Genomic DNA, 24,189 nt, shown 5'->3' with positions numbered 1-24,189 from the left:
TGGGGGGGGTGGCGGGGGTTGGAAACCAATCAAACAAATCATAGTAGTTCAAATGGTCCCAAATGAGATTATATCGTACATAAGGATAGCCTTTTCATTTCCTGAAAAGCTTCTATGGGAGGTCATGAGAAATTAGTTTCTAAGAAATCACTTGAATGGCCTTATGCTACCAAATCTAAATCATCACTCAATGCAACAACAAAATCAAATATACGATCAGTTTGAATAATTGTAATTCAGGGAAGGGGAAATCTCCTACCGACAAGCAATGTAAAGGCAAGCAGCCTGCACAAACTCTGTATTGCGTCCCCTCGTAAAATTTCTCTCTAAAGCAATCTTCAGTGCAATTTAAAGATGATGAAATATCAATGAAATCAAAATATATACATATAAAGATCCCACACATAGGGCTCAAACAAAGAAACTTACTCTATAAAATGCCCCAGCTACACGAATTATTTCATCACTCTCGCCCATATTTAAACCATTCCTCATGTATCTCATATCTTCAAAAGCTGATATATGATAAAATTGTTAAAAATATACTTGCCTAATTTTGAACAAACTTTGTAGTTTATAGTGTTTAAGAAAACAAGTATAACACAAGTTTGTCATAACAAGAGAGAGTAAATCATAAAGCAAACCTCTATTCAGTGTCCTTTCCCGTGAAGCAGAAAAATTACTCTGAATAGATCTAACAAAATTTCCTGACAATTGACTCTGCAAATTCATTCAAGCATCAAATAGGAATATTTCAGCAATGCCACGATGTCCAAGAGGGGAGGGTTGACAATTTTGACGCATAATAACAATACAACATTATATATTACAACATTACCAGCTAAACAAAAACGAAGTAGGAAAGATGAAGACGGAAGAGGGACTTTAGCGAAACAACTAGAATTTAAGTACCTGCCCTCCCGAATCCTTTGTAAAAGTGGGATCTTGAGAGAAATTGTAAAAATCCAATACCTTCCCACACATATCACAATATCTATCAAACAGAGACACAAAAACCAAGAAAGCAAAATCAGAAAGCTAGGAATGTGTAGTGAATCATAAGCCCAAGCAACAGAGAGAATCAATCTTTTCAAGTTTTCAAACTGTCGTAGATTATATTTTAAAACTAAATACTGACAGGAAACCAGCTTCATCTCGAGACCCAGCAACACTTTTTACGCAATTACTGCACCACACCATGTTTGTAGTGTGTCACTGAACAATGGTCTGCAAATTCAAAACGCCTCAGTACAAACACCAAAACATAACAAAGAAAATATGAAGTTCCTTTAAATCGAATTAGAAAGAAAAAAAAAAAGTACGCAATTAGTTTTGAACAGCATACGGAAATGAAAATCGAACTTGGCACGTGAATTCAAACAGAAAATTCCAGTAAAAATAAAAATTGGCATAGGAACACAAACTGAAATTTTAAATGAAGAAATAGGAAAAGTATGTCGTAACTGAAGAGTCAACAAAAAGTAGAAAGAAAAGGCTGATTCAAGTTGGTTGAATCAAAGAAACAAAACAGAAGAATGAAAAGAAAAGATATTCGATCGGAGCAGACCTCGACGGCGAGCGAGGGAGGGCAGAAGACGGAGGATGGGCGTGGCAGCGGCGGAGGTTGCAGCAGAAAGGTAGATAGGAAGAGAAGAAAGAAATCAGAGTGGCGTGCCGGTGGCGGTGGGATTCAGCTTTTTTCTTTCTTTTTTTCTTTTTTTTTTTTCTTTTCTTTTTTGTAAAAGAGATAAAAATAACAATAAATAATAAATAAAACCAAATTATAAAATTTCTTTTATAAATGTTAAATTTATACTCAATATGCGAGATAGGCTTTAAAAAAAAAAAAAAAAAAGCTAGATGGAATATTATTAGGGTATGATTATTGAGTTGGAGGAATCCATAGGAGGCTCACCTATTCAGGCATACGAGCATTGTCCCACTGCTTTTTTTCGATCAACGAACAAGGAGCGAAGTAGTTTTACCAAATTGGCGAGGGACAAGCCATATGCAGCGAAACTTGCACGTTTGGTTCTAGCCTTCTTTGGTGAAAACAACTCTTTCACTCTATCTTCATCTTCTCTCCTGTGGCTACCTCCTACGACTTTAACCTAGTTGAAGACCCCGTTCATTCATTTCAGGATTAGTCGCGGTCTTACAAACTCTCTTGATGGAATATAATAATATATGAGCTCCTGCTTTGCTTGCGCTAAAAAATGAATGTTGTAAACTCTTTGATGACATGCTCTTTATGAGAAACTAGACGTGATACGGCAACCCTAATCCTCAGCCCAACGATCTAAGCTTTTGTTGAAGCAAGAATCCTTAATTAAAGTAATTAACACCTTCTTATACAAAATTCGGATCAACCAAGAGATAAGGCTAGAATTAGATTACCTCTTATGATGAATTATTACAAGGGGAGTAAGATTCGGATTATCTTGTTGATCGAATATCTCAAAGTAAGAACATTGTTTGAGGTTCGAATCACTCCACAAGCAAGATCAATCATGTGTAGCTTGAACGATTCTTGTTGATCAAATATCTCAAGGCAAGAACACTTGTTTGAGATTTGAATCACTCCACAAGCAAGATTAATCATGTCAAACTTGAATGATTTTACATGCAACCTAAACTACATAGAATTGCAAATAAACTTAGTTATTGGCTAAATAAAGCGTAAATGTTCCTTTTACTATATTTTCCAAGTCAAAATGATAAGATAAGGAATCACTACAAGGAGAGTAAGATTCGGATTACCTTGTTGATCGAATATCTCAAGGCAAGAACATTGTTTGAGATTTGAATCACTCTACAAGCAAGATCAATCATGTCTAGCTTTGTTTGAGATTCGAATCACTCTACAAGCAAGATTGATCATGTCAAGCTTGAATGATTCTACATGCCTAAACTAATAGAATTGCAAATAAACTTAGCATTGGCTAAAGAAAAGCACAAATGCTTCTTTTACTACATTTTCTAAGTCTCATTACAAATCCAACATACATGCTTTATATAGCCTAAAAAATGATATTAAATGCATTTCAAGAGTTGTAACATTCATATTTAATGGTCATAATTAACCCTTGTGTAATTGTAACTAAATTAAATTAAAAGTCTTAAAATACATTAATAAAATACAATAACTCTAAATTGTAATCCACCAAAAATTTATAACATGAAACCTCATTGTGGCATGAATTGAAATATCTTTTGATAATTTCAACAATATTTTCTTCACATTTTCATTGAAGCATATTGTATGATTAATGTCTCTTGGTTTATATCATTCTCCATTTCTTCAAGAAGATTCGTCCTCGAATCTATTTGTGAAAGCTCTCATTCTCACTTTTTTTTTTTGTTTTGGGTCGATTAAAGACTAAAAGATAAAAATAAATAAAAAATCAAATTGAAAAGAAACGCAAAGGAAATATATATTCAATCTTGTACAATGTTAGGAATCATGACTCTCCACAATGATATGATATTGTCCACTTTGAGCATAAGCTCTCATGGCTTTGCTTTGGGCTTCCCCCCAAAAAGCATCATACTAATGGAGATAGTATTCCTCGCTTATAAACCCATGATCTTCCACTAAATTAACTAATGTGGGACTCACTCCCAATAATCCTCAACAATCCTCCCCTCGAATAAAGTACACTATAAGCCTCCCCTGAGACTTATGGAGCTCTCGAATAGCCTCCCCTTAATCGAGGCTCGACTCCTTTCTCTAGAGCCCTCAAACAAAGTACACCCTTTGTTCGACACTTTAGTCACTCTTGACTACACCTTTGAGGTTCACAATTCTTTGTTCAATATTTGAGGATTCTATTGACATGGCTAAGTTTAGGGCATGACTCTAATACCATGTTAGGGAATCACTAAGGAGAGTAAGATTCAGATTACCTTGTTGATCGAATATCTCAAGGCAAGAATATTGTCTGAGATTCGAATCACTCTACAAGCAAGATCGATCATGTCTAGCTTGAATGATTCTTATTGATAAAATATCTCAAAGCAAGAACACTTGTTTGAGATTCGAATCACTCCACAAGTAAGATTGATCATGTCAAGCTTGAATGGTTCTACATGCAATCTAAACTACATAGAATTGCAAAAAAAACTTAGCTATTGGCTAAAGAAAGCACAAATGCTTCTTTTAATATATTTTCCAAGTCTCTTGCAAATACAACATACATGACTTTATATAGCTTCAAAATGAAACTATTAACGGCATTCAAAGAGTTGTAACATTCATACTTAATGCCCATAATTAACTTGTAACTAAAGTAAATAAAAAGTCTTAAAATACATTAATGAAATACAATTACTCTAAATTGTAATCCACCCAAAATTTATAACAATGAAACTTCATTCTTTTTCAACGTGGCATGAATTGAAATATCTTATGATAATTTCAACAATATTTTCTTTCCCATCTTCATTGAAGTATATTGTACGATTGATGTCTCTTGGTTCATATCATGCTCCTCTATAAAAAAAACTAGATGTGATAAGGCAACTCTAATCTCAGCCAAACGATCCAAGTTGAAGCAAGAACCCTTAATTAAAGTAATTAACACCTCCTTATTCAAAATTCGGATAAACTAAGAGATAAAGGCTAGAATTAGATTACCTCTTGCGATCGAATCGAAGATCTAGGAGTAAGATTTGGAAACCTTGTTCTAAATTGAGTCGCTCCACAATTAGATTTGGAAACCGATCGAATCGAAGATCTAGACGCAAGATTTGGAAATCTTATTCTAAATTGAGTCGCTCCACAATTAGATTTGGAAACCTTGTTCTAAATTGAGTCGCTTCACAATCGAACTTGATCAAGGCTTGATTGAATGACTCGAGTACAATTCTATCACAAGAATTGCTTGCAACTTAGGAATGACAAAGGGTACAATTTTATCACAATAATTTTTTGCAACTTAGAAATGGCAAATATGATGCTCGGATTTCTGAGAGAAACGTCTCAATTTGAGATCTGAATTACATTCATCCACGAATCTGATTTTTACATAACATATTGTGGGTATTGATTTTTACCTAACATATTGTGGGTATTTGTAGTCTCCTAACAAAAGTCGTTAGTGGTTTCACGAATCTGATTTTTACATAACATATTGTGGGTATTGATTTTTACATAACATATGGTGGGTATTTGTAGTCTCCTGACAAAAGACGTTTGTGGTCAGGTTTTATTCCCGATCCCCTTTAATCTCCACAAAAAATGAAGTCAAATTGACCATTTGACCCTTACATATTTATGAATTTAAAAATAATACTTTCAAATAGGCTTAGGCGACAAGTTTGAAATTAATTGAGCTCTCCGCTAGGTTCGAATTCTGTTGTCGACATTTTTTTTGAATCTTCTGTGAGATTTTATAAAACAAAAATGAAGAGAGAATCGTCTCAGTCTCGGTTCAGCTAATGTGAAAGATTCCCACTCTACCCCCATGACAAAAACAAATGTACATTTCACCACTTAACCAAGAATATAGATACATTTTATAAGGCTTAGGCACTCCACAGAGCCTTCTGTTCCTCAAAGCTTCCAATAACAGCAGTTTGGTTTTGATCAGCCAATGCATTTGCAAGATGTTCATAAAATGCAAGTGCTTCGACACTCTCCAAAACCCTCACCCACTTCCCTTCCTTCTCATCTATAATTGTCTGCCCTACTTTTGATTCACCTCCCTCTGTGATTACTTTTACAGCCTTCAAGCTGAATGCTTCCTTCAGATTCTGATGCCTTCCACCTAAGCTCACTGCCCCAAGGACCTCTCCTAAGAACATGTCCTGCACAAAAGTTCATGACTTTAAGGACCGTTTGATAACGATTTTGTTTTTTTAGAATAATGTTCGGTTACAATCTAGGTTCCGTTTTATAATCCACCCCCTTCAGGGCCCAGCGTCCTCACTGGCACTCATTATGCTTTGTTCCCCTCTCCAACCGATGTGGGATCTCACAATCCAACCCCCTTCGGGGCCCAGCATCCTCGCTGGCACTCGTTATGTTTTGTTCCCTCTCCAACCGATGTGAGATCTCTCAATCCACCCCCTTCGAGCCTCCTCGTTGGCACATCGCTCCATGTCTGGCTCTGATACCATTTGTAACAACCCATGCCCACCGCTATATTGTCCTCTTTGGGCTTTCCCTTTCGGAAGGACTTTCCCTCAAGGTTTTTAAAACACGTCTGCTAGGGAGAGGTTTCCACACTCTTATAAAGAATGTTTCGTTCCCCTCTCTAACCGAAGTGGGATCTCACAAGCGAAATGACGAGAAAACAAACACAATTTTAATAAAATGAAAAGACTAAAAACTAAATAGGATCAAACGAGCCCAAAATGCTATCAAACGTACTTTGACTTTGATCTAAAATGATTGTAATTTTCAACTAGGATGAAAATTCAATGTCTAAAGAGCCTAGAAGGCAGATGGATTATAAATTCATGTTCAGCATGAAAAATCTCTATGATGACCAAAAGCCAGCAGAGATGAAGAAACTTAAGGAACAAAAGCAGATTCTATATAGAATAATCCAAGTTAAGGTAACTTTACCACATGATGGTACTGAGGATACTTCTGCTGAAGGCGATACAGCCTGAAGAGTAGACGTCGAGCGAACCGTGCTTCATGAGTTATGTTTCCATGCTTCAACTTTTCGAGGATCTTGGAGAAAGAACTTACATTTCGTTGTGTGTTCAATGGGATAAGTGTAATGTTCAATCCCGAGCCTAAAACCAATTCTGCAGCCGTCGGGTCGAGAAAAAAGTTGAATTCTGCATATTCATTTGAAGGTATAGTGAACACATTTCCCTTGTCTCTAGAACTTATATGTCCTCCAGTAATGTATACCTCCTGCAACCACAAATAATTGAAACAATATTTCAGGAATGACATTTAGAAGGTAACAAGGAGCATTAGAAGAGTATATTAGTAAATAGTAGGGTGGTATTCGGTTATAAATAGAGGGAGTGAGAAAGAAAGAAAGCACTGATTTAGTGCTTTGGTGAATGGCTTGAATGATCTCAAGAGTTAGGAAGGGTCCAAGCACCTCGAATTACTAGGGTTCTCTTATCTTATAAGAGCCCAAGCTCAACATTAGCAGATATTGTCTGCTTTAGCCCGTTACGTATTGCCATCAGCCTCACGATTTTAGAACGCGTCTACCAGGGAGAGGTTTCCACACTCTTATAAGGAATGTTCTGTTTCCCTCTCCAACTGATGTGGGATCTCACAATCCACCCTCTTGGAGGCCCAGTGTCCTCGCTAGCACATTGCTCAATGCCTGGCTCTGATACCATTTGTAACAGCCCAAGCCCGCCGCTAGCAGATATTGTCTGTTTTGGCCTGTTACGTATCACTATCAGCCTCATAGTTTTAAAACGCGTCTACTAGGGAGAGGTTTCCACACCCTTACAAGGAATGTTCCGTTCCCCTCTCCAACTGATATGGGATTTCACAATCCACCCCCCTTGGAGGCCCAGTGTCCTCGCTAGCACATTGCTCGATGCCTGTCTCTAATACCATTTGTAACAGCTCAACCCCGCCGCTAGCAGATATTGTCCGTTTTGGCCCGTTACGTATCACTATCAGCCTCACAGTTTTAAAACGCATCTACTAGGGAGAAGTTTCTACACCTTTATAAGGAATGTTTCGTTCCACTCTCAACTGGTGTAGGATTCATTGAAGTTGGATGCTGAAATGCAATGATCTTAACGCTAAAGGATCAAAAATATTGTTTTCATTATGCAGTTTATCTTCTTTCACCGCATCATAAATCCTTGATGATAAATAATATGCCTATACAATAAATGAAACGTTACAGTTGTTTACCTGAATCCTTGAGCTTATGGCTTTAGAACGTATAATTTGAGCGAGATTCGTCAAAGGTCCATTCGTTAAAACGGTAATTTTCACCTCCGGATCTAGAGATTGTACAATATCTGTCCAAACATCAACTGCAGACATTTGTCTGAGACCAGGGTGATCAGTGTCTCTAAATGCTCCGATCTTTACTGAATTTTCAGCTGTATATCTGAAGGAAAAAAAAAACATGAAAGCTTGGTTTTGTCCATAATTTGATCTCTAGTGCAGTGTAATGTTACATGTGTTTGAAGACAGGACTCAGTAATATAATTCATTAAGATCTCAACAGCAAATGATTTTCCAGATAAAATCATCATATTTAAATTTCATTTAAATCAAAACTATTCCCAATGATCGACCGAACGTAATTTTGTTTCCTAGTCATGGCATTGACCCCATTCCACTCATCCATAGATGAACCTGCACTCCCAGCTATAAGCTTAGAGTAACACTTAAATTTTCTATTCATTAATATTTTGATTCGATTGAACCAAGGAGTTTTGAGTCTTCACCTCTGAGATCTCACATTGGTTGGGGAGGAGAACGAAGTATTATTTATAAGTGAGTGGAAACTTCTCCCTAGCAGACGCGTTTTAAAAACCTGGAGGGGAAACCCAAAAGGAAAAACTCAAAGATGACAATTTCTGCTAGCGGTGGACTTGGGCTGTTACAAATGGTATCAGAACTAGACACCAAGCGATGTGCTAGCGAGGAGGCTGAGCCTCGAAGGGGTTGGACATGAGGCGGTGTGCCAACAAGGACACTGAGCACCGAAGGTGGGTGGATTAGGGATCCTACATCGATTGGAGAAGGGAACGAGTGCCAGCAAGGACGCTGGGCACCGAAGGGGGGTGGACGAAGCATTCTTTATAAGGGTGTGGAAACTTCTACCTAAAAGACGCATTTTAAAAACCTTGAGAGGAAGCCCAAAAGGGAAAGCCCACCAGCTGAAGTCCTCGACAGGTAGGATTGTGAGACATTCAAGCTATTTTGTAAAATCACTTTAAAGTTATCTAAAATGTTTATAGAGTTTTTAGAATCACTTTCTATTTAACCAAACACCATGAAATCTTTGAAAAGTGCTCTTTAACTAGCATTACTTCCCAAAAGCCTTGCCAAACTCATACTTTCACACCCAGTTCTTCCAATACCAAATCATGAGGAGATCTTATATGAAGATAAATGCATTCGAAAAAAAGATACCTTCTAGGACTACGAGGCAAGTCTCGAGCGAATCCATAAAGTGTATCGGAGTCCAAGAACCCGCCGCTACCATGAGGAATGGCCTTGATATACTTGCAGTCTCCAATAGAAGGAAATGATGGATGTGCTTCTCCAATAGCAAATACATCTCCGAGACCAACTGAAATATCGTCACGACCCATCATATGTAATACATCATATACAACGTCTATTGTTGCAGCCGTGGCCCATCCATTTGGGCTAATTATTATTCCCTGTAAAATGATATGTTAAAAGAACAAAAGAAAGAGAAACTTTCATGCCTTAGCTTCATATCAAGTAGGAAGTAATAGCCCCTCTTTGAAAAAAATTTGAAGTTCTCTTTGAACGAGCATTCAAGCACACCCTTATAGGATTCTCATCAACATTTTTAATACGTGTCTGCTAGGGAGAGGTTTTCACACCCTTATAAAGAATGTTTCGTTCTTCTCCCCAACCGATGGGATCTAACAATCCACCTCCTTTCAGGTCCCAGCGTCCTTGCTGGCATTTGTTCCCTTCTGCAATCAATGTGGGCCCCCCAATCCACCCACCTTTGGGTATGGGGTCCACTGTCCTTGCTGGCATACCGCCTCGTATCCACCCCATTCGAGGCGCAGTCTCCTCGCTAGCACATCACTCGGTTCTAGCTCTAATACCATTTGTAACGGCCCAAGACCACGGCTAGCAGATATTGCTCTCTTTGGCCTTTCCCTTCCAGGATTCCCTTCAAGGTTTTCAATACGTGTCTGTTAGGGAGAGGTTTCCACATCCTTATAAAGAATGCTTCGTTCTCCTCCCCAATCAATGTGGGATCTCAGAATCCACCCCCCTTCGAGCCTAGCGTCCTCGCTAGTACTTGTTCCCTTCTGTAATCAATGTGGGCACTCCAATCCACCCCTTTCGAGGCCCAACGTCCATGTTTGCACACTGCCTCATGTCCATCCCCTTTAGGGTGCAACCTCCTCACTAGCACATCACCCGATGTCTAGCTCTGATACCATTTGTAATGACCCAAAACCACCGCTAGCAGATATTGTTCTCTTTAGGCTTTCCCTTCCAAGATTCACCTCAAGGTTGTTAAAAAGCGTTTGCTAGGGAGAGGTTTCCACACCCTTATAAAGAATGCTTCGTTCTCCTCCCCAACCGATATGGGATCTCACAAAAGCCACAGTAATAGATTTTAGGAAACTAAACGCAAAATAACACCGTACCTTTAGATCGATGATTTCAACCGGTGTCTTTAAGAGATAGAGAAGAGTAAGAAAATCTCCTGTGCTCATATCCATGTCAAAAATAACTGGCTTTCCTAGCAAATTCTTTCCAAATTTTGGTCTATATAGTACTTCCTTATACTTAGGAAACTGAGCTCTAAAATCAAACCTCCCTGATTGTCGAGGACTATTTATAGCCTGCATTTTTTACAAAGTAAAGCCTGTTGGAACATCGACTAATTTAAGGAATGATCATGAGTTTATAATAAAAAAATACTCTCTCCATTGGTACGAGGCCTTTTGGGGATGCCCAAAGCAAAGCCACGAGAGCTTATGCCCAAAGTGGACAATATCATACCACTGTAGAGAGTCGTGTTCATCTAACAAAGCCTACATTGAGAAAAAAAAAAAAAAAGTAGAAAATGTAACGACAAAAGGCTGCCATATTACTCTTACATCCAGGAAGCTTAAATAAAACGCTTTATCAATTATGTTGGTGTTGAGAGATGACTTAGCCGACACAGCAACCAGAACTTCAACAGATTCAGAGCCCTCTGCCTCCTTTGTATAGCCATCCTATGACCATCATATGGAACTCTTTAAACTTCTACTAAAGTTTTAGAATCGTTTACAAGAAACTTCATCAGCAACAAAAACATACAGCCATTAGACTTCATCAACTTGTCAACCAGCTAGCCGTCTATATCAATAAACATGTGAATAGTCTCTTGGACATACCTTACACTTGCCCTTCTCAGATGAAACAAGGCAGAATGGATCTAGCATTCCTGTCTGAACATGGCCACTGTGCACCCCATTCTTTTGGACGCCAAATTTTGGGATTAAACGACCATCAACGAGCGGATTTGAACCATCGGAGATCCCATACGGTTCATTTGACGTTACAATACTGATATTTAAATATTCCATCTTTGAATATGCATTATTTCCACCCCCTCTGTCCAGATTAAGCATTTGGGACAAAGCTACACCAACCATAAAAGAATCCCACATCGAATACATCTGTGAAAATGGCAAGTCACTACAATGAACATGTAAAATGGCATCTTTCTTAATGGAAGATAATTGAATCAGTTATGGAAGATTACTTCAAAAAATCCACCGCCGGACCAAGTATCATGAGCCATTTTCAAGGACCGGAAACAATATTTAGCCTCATATGTGTTTTGTCTCTGTTCAAATGCCAAATATACTTTCTTATCCACAGGAATTGTACTTGTTGCGTCTAGAGGAACAAGAGTAATAGGAATTCCAGAATGTAGCACCTGTGTCTCGAAGAAGCAACACTAATATCAGATGCAGATTCCAAATTACACAAAAGAAAATATGGACATGTTTGGGAGCTTTTAATCATGCTAAATGTGCTTTTTCGTGGCCAAAGCATTTTCTCACTAGAAATTTCATATTTGGAAGTAATATAAATGTAACCGTCCAAGCCCACCATTAGCAGATGTTGTTTGGCATGTTACGTATCGCCGTCAGTCTCACGGTTTTAAAACGTGTTTGCTAAAGAGAAGTTTCCACACCCTTATAAGGAATGTTTCATTCCCCTCTCCAACCGATGTGGGATCTTACAATCCACCCCCCTTAGGGGTCCACCGTCCTCGCTGGCACACCGCCCGGTGTCTGGCTCTAATACCATTTGTAACAGCCCAAGTCCACCGCTAGTAGATATTGTCCACTTTGGCCCATTACGTATCATCGTCAACCTCGCGGTTTTAAAACGCGTCTGCTAGGGAGAAGTTTCCACACCCTTATAAGGAATGTTTCATTCCCCTCTCCAACCGATGTGAGATCTCACAATCCACCCCCTTTAGGGGCCCACCGACCGGTGTCTGGCTCTAATACCATTTGTAACAGCCCAAGCCCACCGCTAATAGATATTGTCTACTTTGGCCCGTTACGTATCGTCGTCAACCTCACGGTTTTAAAACGCATCTGCTAGGGAGAAGTTTCCACACCCTTATGAGGAATGTTTCATTCCCCTCTCCAACCGATCTGAGATCTCACAATCCACCCCCCTTAGGGGCCCACCAACCGGTGTCTGGCTCTAATACCATTTGTAACAGCCGAAGCCTACCGCTAACAGATATTGTCTATTTTGGCCCGTTACATATCGCCTTCAGTCTCACGGTTTTAAAATGCATCTACTATGGAAAGGGTCTAACCCTACTCCGACCAGTGCCTCACACCGTCCAATGACTAGCTCTAATACCATTTGTAACAGCTCAAGCCCACCGCTAACAGATATTATCCACTTTGACCTTTTACGTATTGCCATCAGCCTTACAGATTTAAAACGCGTATGCTAGGGAGAGGTTTCCCCACCCTTATAAAGAATACTTCATTCCCCTCTCCAACCGACGCGAGATCTCACAATAAAAGTATATTATAAATAAAATATTCAACAGCACCTTAAACTACAAGCAGTAATAGAGTATTTTTAGCTCAAGTGATGGATAGCAAAGCACTCAAACATATTATCAAAACACTCCCAAACACACCAAAACTCCACTAGCAGAAGGATACACGATAAACAAAAAGAAGAACGAAAAAAAAAAGAGAGAAGGTTTCATATGAGAGGTCCATAACTTTTCAAAATTTCTAATGCAAATGATTTAGAACATTTGACGCATATTATTCATCATAGATTAGAAAGTTAATAATCAACTTATAACAATCGTAAGTAGAAATTACCGTATAGGCAGCAAAAGGGTCTCCAAATATATTGAACTCAGCATATGGATTTGCATTTGGAGGCCACAAGTTCCCAATATTGTTGCATGTCTTCCCATGAGATTTATCAGCATTAGGTGAGCAAGTTTGTCTAATGGCACCCCCCATGGCATATATATGCTTTATATTTTTCTTCAAATGGGGATTCGTCATAAGAAATATAGCCAAGTTTGTATGAGCTCCCATTACAAAAACTGTAGTAGGCCCTGCAGAGATTGCGTCTTTCATCACTTGCTGTGCAGTTGGTTGTTTCATAGGAATATATCTCCTCGTACCCTGTCAATTATCAACCAACGTATTAAGAAAAACGACCAAGTCCATCCTAATTACTATTTTACTATTTTAGGCTTATTTTCAATTTCCTACAAACTTCAAGACATTGCTCCTCTTGGTTTTGTCCAAAGTGATGCACATATGTTTATCCGAGATTTAACATAACTATAGAGACCCATAATGTAACATCTGTTAGGGAGAGGTTTCCACACTCTTATAAGAAATGTTTTGTTCCCCTCTCCAACCGTCGTAGGATCTCACAATCCACCCCTCTTGGAGGCCAACATCCTCGCTGACACACCGCCTAGTGACTGGCTCTGATACCATGTGTAACGACCTAAGCCCATCACTAGCAAATATTGTCCGCTTTGACCCATTACGTGTCGCTGTCAACCTCACTATTTTTAAAACGAGGGAGAGGTTTCCACACCCTTATAAGAAATGCTTCATTCCCCTCTCTAACCGAGTGGGATCTCACAATCCACCCCCCTTGGGAGCCAGCGTTCTCGCTGGCACACCGCCCGGTGACTGGCTCTATACCACTTGTAACAGCCAAAGTCCACCATGTTAGGAATAACGACTCTCCACAATGATATGATATTGTCCATTTCGAGCATAAGCTCTCATGGTTTTGCTTTCGGCTTCCCCAAAAGGCCTTATACCAATGAAGATGTATTCCTTACTTATAAACTCATGATCAATCCCTTAATTAGCCAATGTGGGACTCCTCTCTCAATAATCCTCAACACACCACTAGCAGATATTGTTCGCTTTGACCCGTTATATATCACTGTCGTCAACCTCACGGCAGAGGTTTCCACACCAAGAAATACTTCATTCCCCTCTCCAACCGATGTGGATGTCACATATAAGTTATAGCTCATTCGCCAAAACATTGACTCTTTCCCTTGAAGTAATCTCCAATCCATCTCCAATCCACCTTTGTTGTACTAACAGAAGAAATATTTAAAATCATGGAAAAAGCAACACAAGTCCAGGCTGAAAGATGAACTCCAAGTACTTTGGAAGTGGAAAATGGGGTAAAATAGGTGAAAATACCAATTGAAATGAGCAGAGGCTGCCATTGCGACAGTATATTGAAGTGAAAAAGAAGAAAGAAAAAGAGGCAATACCTGAGGAAGAAAGGCTCTGCGTAAACCAAAATTGGTATCGGCATAGAGGCGTCCTTGCTCTCCCACTGGAATCGCTTGTCTGTATCTACATTGCCCCGCCGTCGACACGCCCTGTTCAACCACGACGCCATTTCAGTTTCAGTGCTCTTCAAAAATATTGTGTATTAACCTTTATTCAAACTTAATTTAACCTTATAATCTTAAACCATACGCAAAATTGGGAGATTGGAAATTAATTAAATTAAATAAATTTGTGAATTTTTGGAAAAAATAAAATAAAATAAAATAGAGGGGCATGGAATTACCTGATCAACAAGTGGCAGGTAGCCACCGACATGGGCGGAAATAGTGGCGTTAGGGGAAATGCCGCCCTCTCCGCCGACACCAATTGGGATGTCGTCTCGCCCCATCATGAACAACATGTCGTATAGGTGGTTCACTGCATGTCCACCGTTGCTCCATCCATTCCCATTTATTGTTATTGCCTATTGAAAAATTAATAGTTATTATATATACTAATTAACGTTAAAATAGTTTTATTTTTTCTTTTTCTAATTTTGTTTTTTTTGTTTTTTTAATTTTTTTTTCTAATTTTGTTAAAATTTCAATCACTTAATCATTTCTCCTTCTACAAGCGTAGGCATATAATGCTTTATCTAATATTAAAAAAATACTTTATATTATAAAATATACACAAATATATATATATATATATATATATATATATATATATATATATATATATTCTACTGTGGCTACCGAATTTTGTGAATTTAAGTTTTAAATATTTTTCTGCAGCCTCTTAAAAGGAAAAATAAAAAAAAAAAATAATTAGGGTTTTTGTTTGATCTCACCATAAATCTAACCTGTAATAATTACATGGATATCCTTACAACTATTTTTTTTTGTCTCTTAAAACGAAAAATCTTTTGGACCAACTTATAATTTCGGGCTGGTTGAGTTGGTGACTCGAGCAACTCGAATAAAGTTCTCAACCCAACGAAACTCTCTATTTTTGGGCTGCGTTGGATTGGATTGTCGAGTTTATTTTTTTAAATTGTTTAAGAAAATGCTACTTATCTGAAGTATATATTACATCACTCAAATATCTCACATTCATAAGTCATAATGTATCACTAACATCGGTTACAACAGTTAATATTCTTAATCTTCATAATAATCATAAAAGTAGGGTAGAGTTAGGTTGAGTTGTAACCCTATATTCGGGTTAGTTGGGTTGACCCAACAAAAAAATATCAATATGTGAATGGACTAGAATTTTCGATTTTCTAAAAATTCAATGCAACCCAAACCGAAAAAAATCGCACCCAACCCAACTTTTATAATTTGGGTTGGGTAGCTCAATTTAGTTAGATTCTCGGGTCATATAAACACTCCTACCTTAACGCCCCTACTTTTATAGATTGAAAGCTAGAATTACATATATTTTAAAAGTAAACTATATTCTAAATTAAAATCATTAAGGGTTTGAAGATAAGATAGATCATAAATGGAAAGAAAAGGAGAGAAAGTAAGGAGGAATTATGACAAAAGAAAAAATAATTAGGGTTTTAAGCTAATCTAGACAAAAAGCAATAAAAGACAAGCATGTAACATTTCGTGTTAATATCATTAAAAGAAATACTAAACCCATCTCGTTCTAAGAGTTATAAGTTGAAATAAATTACCTGGAGACGAAAGAGGGAAGAAGGTTGCTTGAGAAGATACAAAAGAGCAGTAACATCATCGGTATCAACATCTGTATCCACGAGAATCCTTAGAGGAGAATCAACCGAAGCTGTCAACCAAAGCAGTGATCCGAACATGGCACCCACAGCCACCACTCCACAAATCAAGCCACTCTTCCAAAACCTTCCTCCGCTTGATACTCCTTTCATCATCACCATCTCATAATAATAATCTCTCCAACCACGAACCATCTCAAACCCCAAATTCATCACTTCTTCACTGATAAAACATGAACAAAACAACAAGAATTACATCAAATGTTGATGTGTGTGTGTGTGTTTGGTCAGAAAAGACATTGATGTGTTGGGGACATGTTTTGCAAACCTTGAATTATTGTTGGAATGTTGATGATGGATTCCTTGACAATTCCCTCCTTCTCAAACAAACCCTAATTCTCACTCTCTTTGACTTCGTAAAAATAAATCTCCACTCACTTGGTGGGGTTTGAGAGGGAGATTGTTATCCCTTTATTTCATTTAATTTAGTGATATGGCTATTTATAGAAGTGCTTCAAATGAGTGGACATAGAGTTATATCACTACAAAATATAAATGGTATGTGGTTATTATTGCATGCATACTTCCTTTAACGTATATTCTTTTAACTTTATTTCTTATTTGTTGACTAACCGAAAACGTTTTCACATCTCATTAGAAATGTCAGTTCCGTACGTGGTTCTTGTACCATTTGTAACAGTCCAAGCCCACCATTATTAGCTTCATGAAAATACCAACACACAACTTAATGCGTGGTATCAGCCCAAACCCACCATTAGGAGATATTGTCCTTTTCGGCTTTCCTTTCTAGTTTTCTCTCAACGTTTTAAAATGCGTCTACTACAGAGAGAGGGAGGATTTCACATCATTATAAGAAATCGTTCGCTCATCTCTCCAACCGATGTAGGATTTCACAATTTTTAAATAACCCTTTATAATCAAGGCACATGTGTTTAGGTACATGTTTTTTTAATTAAAAAAATTGTGTTTTCAACGTGAATTTATATTAATAACTTTAAATTTGTATTTAAGATGCTATAACTGATTGACCAATCATGGTTGGAGGTGGTCGTCAAAGTTGCATAGGAGTTGGTTGCTCGAGTTATCGTTGGATGAGTGTCACTCGGTGTAGTGACAGTGGTCGCCAACGAGCAAGGTAGTGCGAGGTATTTTGGTCATTTTTATAAACAATGAAAATTAGGAGGGTATTTTGGTCATTGTTCTAAAATTTAGTTAAAAATTTAAATTTTCTACATTGGTGAAAATCATAATAAAAAATAAAAAATACACTTTCATATGGAAATAGCCTTGATATGGCATGTTTTCATAAAAGGAAAGGAAGTCGAAAAATGGATAAAATTATTTTTTTTAATTTAAATATTTTAAAAAATAAATGGTAAGAATAGTTTTTATTTTATTTTATTATATATAATTTTATTTAATCCAAAATTGTTGTCATCTCCGTGATCCATTTAAAAAAGAAAAATTGAATCTTTTGTAGAGATGTAATCCAAAATTGTTGTCATCTCCGTGATCCATTTAAAAAAGAAAAATTGAATCTTTTGTAGAGATGTTCATATGGCTCGAGAATCCAACAATTCAAACCATAAAATATGGGCTGATTTTTTTTTTTTTAGTTTGGGTCTGATTGATTTAAATTCAGGTCAGTTCACGGGTTGACATTTTGTTANCTGTATCTACATTGCCCCGCCGTCGACACGCCCTGTTCAACCACGACGCCATTTCAGTTTCAGTGCTCTTCAAAAATATTGTGTATTAACCTTTATTCAAACTTAATTTAACCTTATAATCTTAAACCATACGCAAAATTGGGAGATTGGAAATTAATTAAATTAAATAAATTTGTGAATTTTTGGAAAAAATAAAATAAAATAAAATAGAGGGGCATGGAATTACCTGATCAACAAGTGGCAGGTAGCCACCGACATGGGCGGAAATAGTGGCGTTAGGGGAAATGCCGCCCTCTCCGCCGACACCAATTGGGATGTCGTCTCGCCCCATCATGAACAACATGTCGTATAGGTGGTTCACTGCATGTCCACCGTTGCTCCATCCATTCCCATTTATTGTTATTGCCTATTGAAAAATTAATAGTTATTATATATACTAATTAACGTTAAAATAGTTTTATTTTTTCTTTTTCTAATTTTGTTTTTTTTGTTTTTTTAATTTTTTTTTCTAATTTTGTTAAAATTTCAATCACTTAATCATTTCTCCTTCTACAAGCGTAGGCATATAATGCTTTATCTAATATTAAAAAAATACTTTATATTATAAAATATACACAAATATATATATATATATATATATATATATATATATATATATATATATATTCTACTGTGGCTACCGAATTTTGTGAATTTAAGTTTTAAATATTTTTCTGCAGCCTCTTAAAAGGAAAAATAAAAAAAAAAAATAATTAGGGTTTTTGTTTGATCTCACCATAAATCTAACCTGTAATAATTACATGGATATCCTTACAACTATTTTTTTTTGTCTCTTAAAACGAAAAATCTTTTGGACCAACTTATAATTTCGGGCTGGTTGAGTTGGTGACTCGAGCAACTCGAATAAAGTTCTCAACCCAACGAAACTCTCTATTTTTGGGCTGCGTTGGATTGGATTGTCGAGTTTATTTTTTTAAATTGTTTAAGAAAATGCTACTTATCTGAAGTATATATTACATCACTCAAATATCTCACATTCATAAGTCATAATGTATCACTAACATCGGTTACAACAGTTAATATTCTTAATCTTCATAATAATCATAAAAGTAGGGTAGAGTTAGGTTGAGTTGTAACCCTATATTCGGGTTAGTTGGGTTGACCCAACAAAAAAATATCAATATGTGAATGGACTAGAATTTTCGATTTTCTAAAAATTCAATGCAACCCAAACCGAAAAAAATCGCACCCAACCCAACTTTTATAATTTGGGTTGGGTAGCTCAATTTAGTTAGATTCTCGGGTCATATAAACACTCCTACCTTAACGCCCCTACTTTTATAGATTGAAAGCTAGAATTACATATATTTTAAAAGTAAACTATATTCTAAATTAAAATCATTAAGGGTTTGAAGATAAGATAGATCATAAATGGAAAGAAAAGGAGAGAAAGTAAGGAGGAATTATGACAAAAGAAAAAATAATTAGGGTTTTAAGCTAATCTAGACAAAAAGCAATAAAAGACAAGCATGTAACATTTCGTGTTAATATCATTAAAAGAAATACTAAACCCATCTCGTTCTAAGAGTTATAAGTTGAAATAAATTACCTGGAGACGAAAGAGGGAAGAAGGTTGCTTGAGAAGATACAAAAGAGCAGTAACATCATCGGTATCAACATCTGTATCCACGAGAATCCTTAGAGGAGAATCAACCGAAGCTGTCAACCAAAGCAGTGATCCGAACATGGCACCCACAGCCACCACTCCACAAATCAAGCCACTCTTCCAAAACCTTCCTCCGCTTGATACTCCTTTCATCATCACCATCTCATAATAATAATCTCTCCAACCACGAACCATCTCAAACCCCAAATTCATCACTTCTTCACTGATAAAACATGAACAAAACAACAAGAATTACATCAAATGTTGATGTGTGTGTGTGTGTTTGGTCAGAAAAGACATTGATGTGTTGGGGACATGTTTTGCAAACCTTGAATTATTGTTGGAATGTTGATGATGGATTCCTTGACAATTCCCTCCTTCTCAAACAAACCCTAATTCTCACTCTCTTTGACTTCGTAAAAATAAATCTCCACTCACTTGGTGGGGTTTGAGAGGGAGATTGTTATCCCTTTATTTCATTTAATTTAGTGATATGGCTATTTATAGAAGTGCTTCAAATGAGTGGACATAGAGTTATATCACTACAAAATATAAATGGTATGTGGTTATTATTGCATGCATACTTCCTTTAACGTATATTCTTTTAACTTTATTTCTTATTTGTTGACTAACCGAAAACGTTTTCACATCTCATTAGAAATGTCAGTTCCGTACGTGGTTCTTGTACCATTTGTAACAGTCCAAGCCCACCATTATTAGCTTCATGAAAATACCAACACACAACTTAATGCGTGGTATCAGCCCAAACCCACCATTAGGAGATATTGTCCTTTTCGGCTTTCCTTTCTAGTTTTCTCTCAACGTTTTAAAATGCGTCTACTACAGAGAGAGGGAGGATTTCACATCATTATAAGAAATCGTTCGCTCATCTCTCCAACCGATGTAGGATTTCACAATTTTTAAATAACCCTTTATAATCAAGGCACATGTGTTTAGGTACATGTTTTTTTAATTAAAAAAATTGTGTTTTCAACGTGAATTTATATTAATAACTTTAAATTTGTATTTAAGATGCTATAACTGATTGACCAATCATGGTTGGAGGTGGTCGTCAAAGTTGCATAGGAGTTGGTTGCTCGAGTTATCGTTGGATGAGTGTCACTCGGTGTAGTGACAGTGGTCGCCAACGAGCAAGGTAGTGCGAGGTATTTTGGTCATTTTTATAAACAATGAAAATTAGGAGGGTATTTTGGTCATTGTTCTAAAATTTAGTTAAAAATTTAAATTTTCTACATTGGTGAAAATCATAATAAAAAATAAAAAATACACTTTCATATGGAAATAGCCTTGATATGGCATGTTTTCATAAAAGGAAAGGAAGTCGAAAAATGGATAAAATTATTTTTTTTAATTTAAATATTTTAAAAAATAAATGGTAAGAATAGTTTTTATTTTATTTTATTATATATAATTTTATTTAATCCAAAATTGTTGTCATCTCCGTGATCCATTTAAAAAAGAAAAATTGAATCTTTTGTAGAGATGTTCATATGGCTCGAGAATCCAACAATTCAAACCATAAAATATGGGCTGATTTTTTTTTTTTTAGTTTGGGTCTGATTGATTTAAATTCAGGTCAGTTCACGGGTTGACATTTTGTTATTGGGTCAAGCCAACCAACTCGACTAACTCGAGAATAGGATTATAACCCAACTCAATCCTATTCTACGCTTAAAATTACTATAAAGATTAAGAATATCTAACATTTGTAATCGATTTTAATGATGTGTTGCTTAATACCTAATTTACGAACAACTTTGTAAAGTAAATGTGACATGGTATTATACTCATAGTTAAGGAACCTTATATTATATATTATGTTTAAATAGAGAAGTTCATGATGAGTCCATTTAAAGGATTTTAATTTAAATTTAGAAAAATAGCCTTAAAAGGGTATTTTAAAAAAAACAAGGGTAAATGTGAAAATTTAACCCACATGAGCTTCAAATTTGTAAATTCGGAAAATTAGCTCTAAAAGGATATTTTTGAAAAGCTAACCCTAAAGTGAATCAAATTAGAAAAGTAACTCCACGAAAACTTAGTCAGTTTGGAAACCTAACACACTAAAAGTCAACAAACTCGTAAGTGATCTAAAAGAAGATGAATTTGGATATTTAATCACTTGGCCACTTGCATAATTAAGCAATTAAAGAAAAATATAAGTTAATTACCTAAAATGCTCATCCATGTCTCGTTGGCCAACCGTGGAGGTCTATTCTGTTTGCTCCTTCCCCGGATCCTCTATTCCCTGACCTTTCTTTTTACTAGAAGTAAAAAGATCTCTTTTCTTTTCTTTCAAATCCTTTACATTACAGTCGAGAAAATGAATAAATAGTGTTTAGAAGAAAACTTAACTGCTCCTTCAAAAGAAAGTGCTTCAGGTCAAGACGAAATCTTAAAGACTCCAGATTAATTCGACCGTATTTGAGGTAGACTTTTTCGATATCCATTTTTGAATTTTTTTCAAAATTCTTCCTCTATAAACTACCCCACAGCTCGAGTTTGATCTCTATACATCACAAATTAAAAAAAAAAAATTAAAATGTATCCTTGCCAACCAAGAGAAGTTCATAGTTCAATAGCAACCTCCAAATTGAAGTTTTGGCAATGATCAAAACATTGTTCCCCATGATGTTGTGTTTAACATGGTTGTCTCATATTCTAGAAAATTTAGGTCACATGTTGACAATACCTAAGACACAGATAGTGCTGTTTTAAGAGACTCCGTAGGTGTAGATAGACTTCTAAAGGAGAGATCGGAGATCTTTTCCAAACGTTCTGACCCAAGTACTATTAAAATGGAGTGGGACTACGAAGAGTGGATTTTGCCAACATAAAGATGTTCAATGCCTTTGACGTTGGCCTATCAGGTAAGTGGTTTTACTATGGATTTGGTTGGGTTAATTATTTGAAGTATCAACGGCACATGTCCTATGGCCATGCTTGACTCAGTCAAAGACGTCATGACTTCTTTCAGTTTACTCAATTCCCTTCGCAAGTTCACAACGACATTTTCCACTTCCACTTAGATTGCCTCCTCCATTTTGGCTTTATCACGAGTGATTATCTCAATCGTGCGTCGTAAACTCATTGCCTCGTTTTCTCAAGCTCAGTCGTGGTTTCTTTAATTTTCCCTCCTTGTCCTCAAGCAGCAAACCAAGTTTGTCGTTTTCTGACGAAACTTCATTTGGAGCTTCTAAAAAACAGCCCAGTTGAGACAACAACTCCCCATTTCTCCCGTTCTCAGCCACGCTTGATTTAGTCAAAGACGTCATGACTTCTTTCAGTTTATCTCAATCGTGCGTCGTAAACTCACTGCCTCGTTTTCTCGAGCTTAGTCGTGGTTTCTTTAATTTCCCCTCCTTGTCCTTGAGCAGCAAACCAAGTTTGTCGTTTTCTGACGAAACTTCATTTGGAGCTTCTCAAAAATAGCCCAGTTGAGATAACAACTCCTCATTTCTCCCGTTCTCAGCCATGCTTGACTCAGTCAAAGACGTCATGACTTCTTTCAGTTTACTCAATTCCCTTTGCAAGTTCACAACGACATTTTCCACTTCCACTTAGATTGCCTCCCCATTTTGGCTTTATCACGAGTGATTATCTCAATCGTGTGTCGGGTGCTCATCCTAGCAACCTGCAAAGTCTATTACACATGCTCTCAACATATCCTCTAGGGTCTGATTAAGTCTCTTGGTTTGCCCATCGGTCTGAGGATGGAAAGCGTACGAACTTGAGTTGCGTTCCCAACGTCTTCTGTAACCCCTTCCAGAAGTTAGAAGTAAACTTAGCATCCCTATCAGACACAATGTTCACTGGCACACCATGCAGGCAGATTATCTCCTTGACATACAACCGGGCCCACTGGTCCACTCAGTAAGTAGCTCTGCCGGGTATAAAGTGGCCTGCCTTAGTCAATCTGTCCACAATGACCCAGATGACATTAAAGCCTCATCGAGTCTTTGGTAGGCCCGCGATGAAATCCATGCTTATTTCCTCCCACTTCCACTGTGGGATATTCAACGGTTGCAACAACCCTGCTGGTCGCTGTCTCAGGGCCTTTACCTACTGACAGGTCAAACACCGACTCACATACTCAGGTACATCCTTCTTCATTCCCGGCCACCAATAACTATACTTCAAATCCTGATATATCTTAGTACTACCAGGGTGGAACGCGTAGGACGTGTTGTGCGCCTCAGTCATGATTTCTTGTAGGATCTTCTCATCCCGAGGTACACATAATCGGCCCTACCACATCAAACCCTCTTCAGAAGAAATTGAATATCCCTCTGGTCTCTCAGTTTCTAAGCTTCAATGATACGACTCTTGAGGGTGGGTTGGACTGAAAGTTGCGCTAGTTGAGCGGTGATACCTCTAACCAAGACTTCTATTCCAGCTCTCTGTATCTCATCCCTAGAAAGTTGTGCTAGTTGAGCGGTGATACCTCTAACCAAGACTTCTATTCCAGCTCTCTGTATCTCATCCCTAGAAAGTTGCGCTAGTTGCGCTAGTTGAGTGGTGATGTGTGGGTTGTCTTTCTGCTCAAGGCATCTGCCACTATATTAGATTTTCCAAGGTAGTAAAGT

The 24,189-nt window shown here is 37.1% G+C and overlaps 2 protein-coding genes across 4 annotated transcripts in view; both read right to left on the bottom strand.

Moving 5' to 3' along the window:
• LOC111440829 (transcription factor IIIB 60 kDa subunit-like) overlaps positions 1-1,716 on the bottom strand; it is a 22,784-nt gene extending 21,068 nt beyond the window's left edge. Inside the window, exons 1-6 of the mRNA XM_023077632.1 lie at positions 1,568-1,716; positions 1,139-1,227; positions 913-994; positions 645-720; positions 430-515; positions 260-336 (exon numbers count right to left, since the gene is read on the bottom strand). Coding sequence (XP_022933400.1) covers positions 260-336; positions 430-515; positions 645-720; positions 913-994; positions 1,139-1,200 — 383 coding nt within the window. The 5' untranslated portion in view covers positions 1,201-1,227; positions 1,568-1,716. The remainder of the gene's footprint in view (positions 1-259; positions 337-429; positions 516-644; positions 721-912; positions 995-1,138; positions 1,228-1,567) is intronic.
• Positions 1,717-5,384: 3,668 nt separating this feature from the next.
• LOC111441054 lies at positions 5,385-20,002 on the bottom strand. Of its 3 annotated transcripts, none has more exons than XM_023077954.1 (13): positions 19,911-20,002; positions 19,526-19,805; positions 18,143-18,322; positions 14,481-14,591; positions 13,036-13,350; positions 11,427-11,603; positions 11,056-11,340; positions 10,774-10,893; positions 10,318-10,515; positions 9,086-9,339; positions 7,850-8,051; positions 6,572-6,871; positions 5,385-5,808 (listed from the first exon to the last, which is right to left on the bottom strand). In XM_023077954.1, exons 2-13 carry the CDS (start codon positions 19,793-19,795, stop codon positions 5,527-5,529), a joined length of 2,694 nt encoding a protein of 897 aa, XP_022933722.1. In that variant the 5' UTR covers positions 19,796-19,805; positions 19,911-20,002; the 3' UTR covers positions 5,385-5,526. The 3 variants fall into 3 exon arrangements, with proteins under 3 accessions (XP_022933722.1, XP_022933721.1, XP_022933724.1); XM_023077953.1 differs by lacking the exons at positions 18,143-18,322; positions 19,526-19,805; positions 19,911-20,002 and adding exons at positions 14,786-14,965; positions 16,169-16,448; positions 16,554-16,645; XM_023077956.1 differs by lacking the exons at positions 18,143-18,322; positions 19,526-19,805; positions 19,911-20,002 and adding exons at positions 14,786-14,965; positions 16,169-16,416; positions 16,554-16,610.
• Between the last annotated feature and the right edge of the window lie 4,187 nt (positions 20,003-24,189).

This window comes from Cucurbita moschata, unplaced genomic scaffold, assembly GCF_002738365.1.
Source record: "Cucurbita moschata cultivar Rifu unplaced genomic scaffold, Cmos_1.0 Cmo_Scf00003, whole genome shotgun sequence".
Classification (NCBI taxonomy): Eukaryota; Viridiplantae; Streptophyta; class Magnoliopsida; order Cucurbitales; family Cucurbitaceae; genus Cucurbita; species Cucurbita moschata.
This window is presented reverse-complemented; position numbering and strand designations above follow the sequence as displayed.

Excerpts from the sequence above, each read along its gene's own strand:
- LOC111441054 (XM_023077954.1), bottom strand. The coding sequence starts at position 19,795 with ATGAATTTGGGGTTTGAGATGGTTCGTGGTTGGAGAGATTATTATTAT. Across the intron at positions 18,323-19,525 it reads CTTCCCTCTTTCGTCTCCAG|GCAATAACAATAAATGGGAA; the intron begins GTAATTTATTTC and ends ATTTTTCAATAG. Across the intron at positions 9,340-10,317 it reads TTGAAATCATCGATCTAAAG|GGAATAATAATTAGCCCAAA; the intron begins GTACGGTGTTAT and ends ATCATTTTACAG.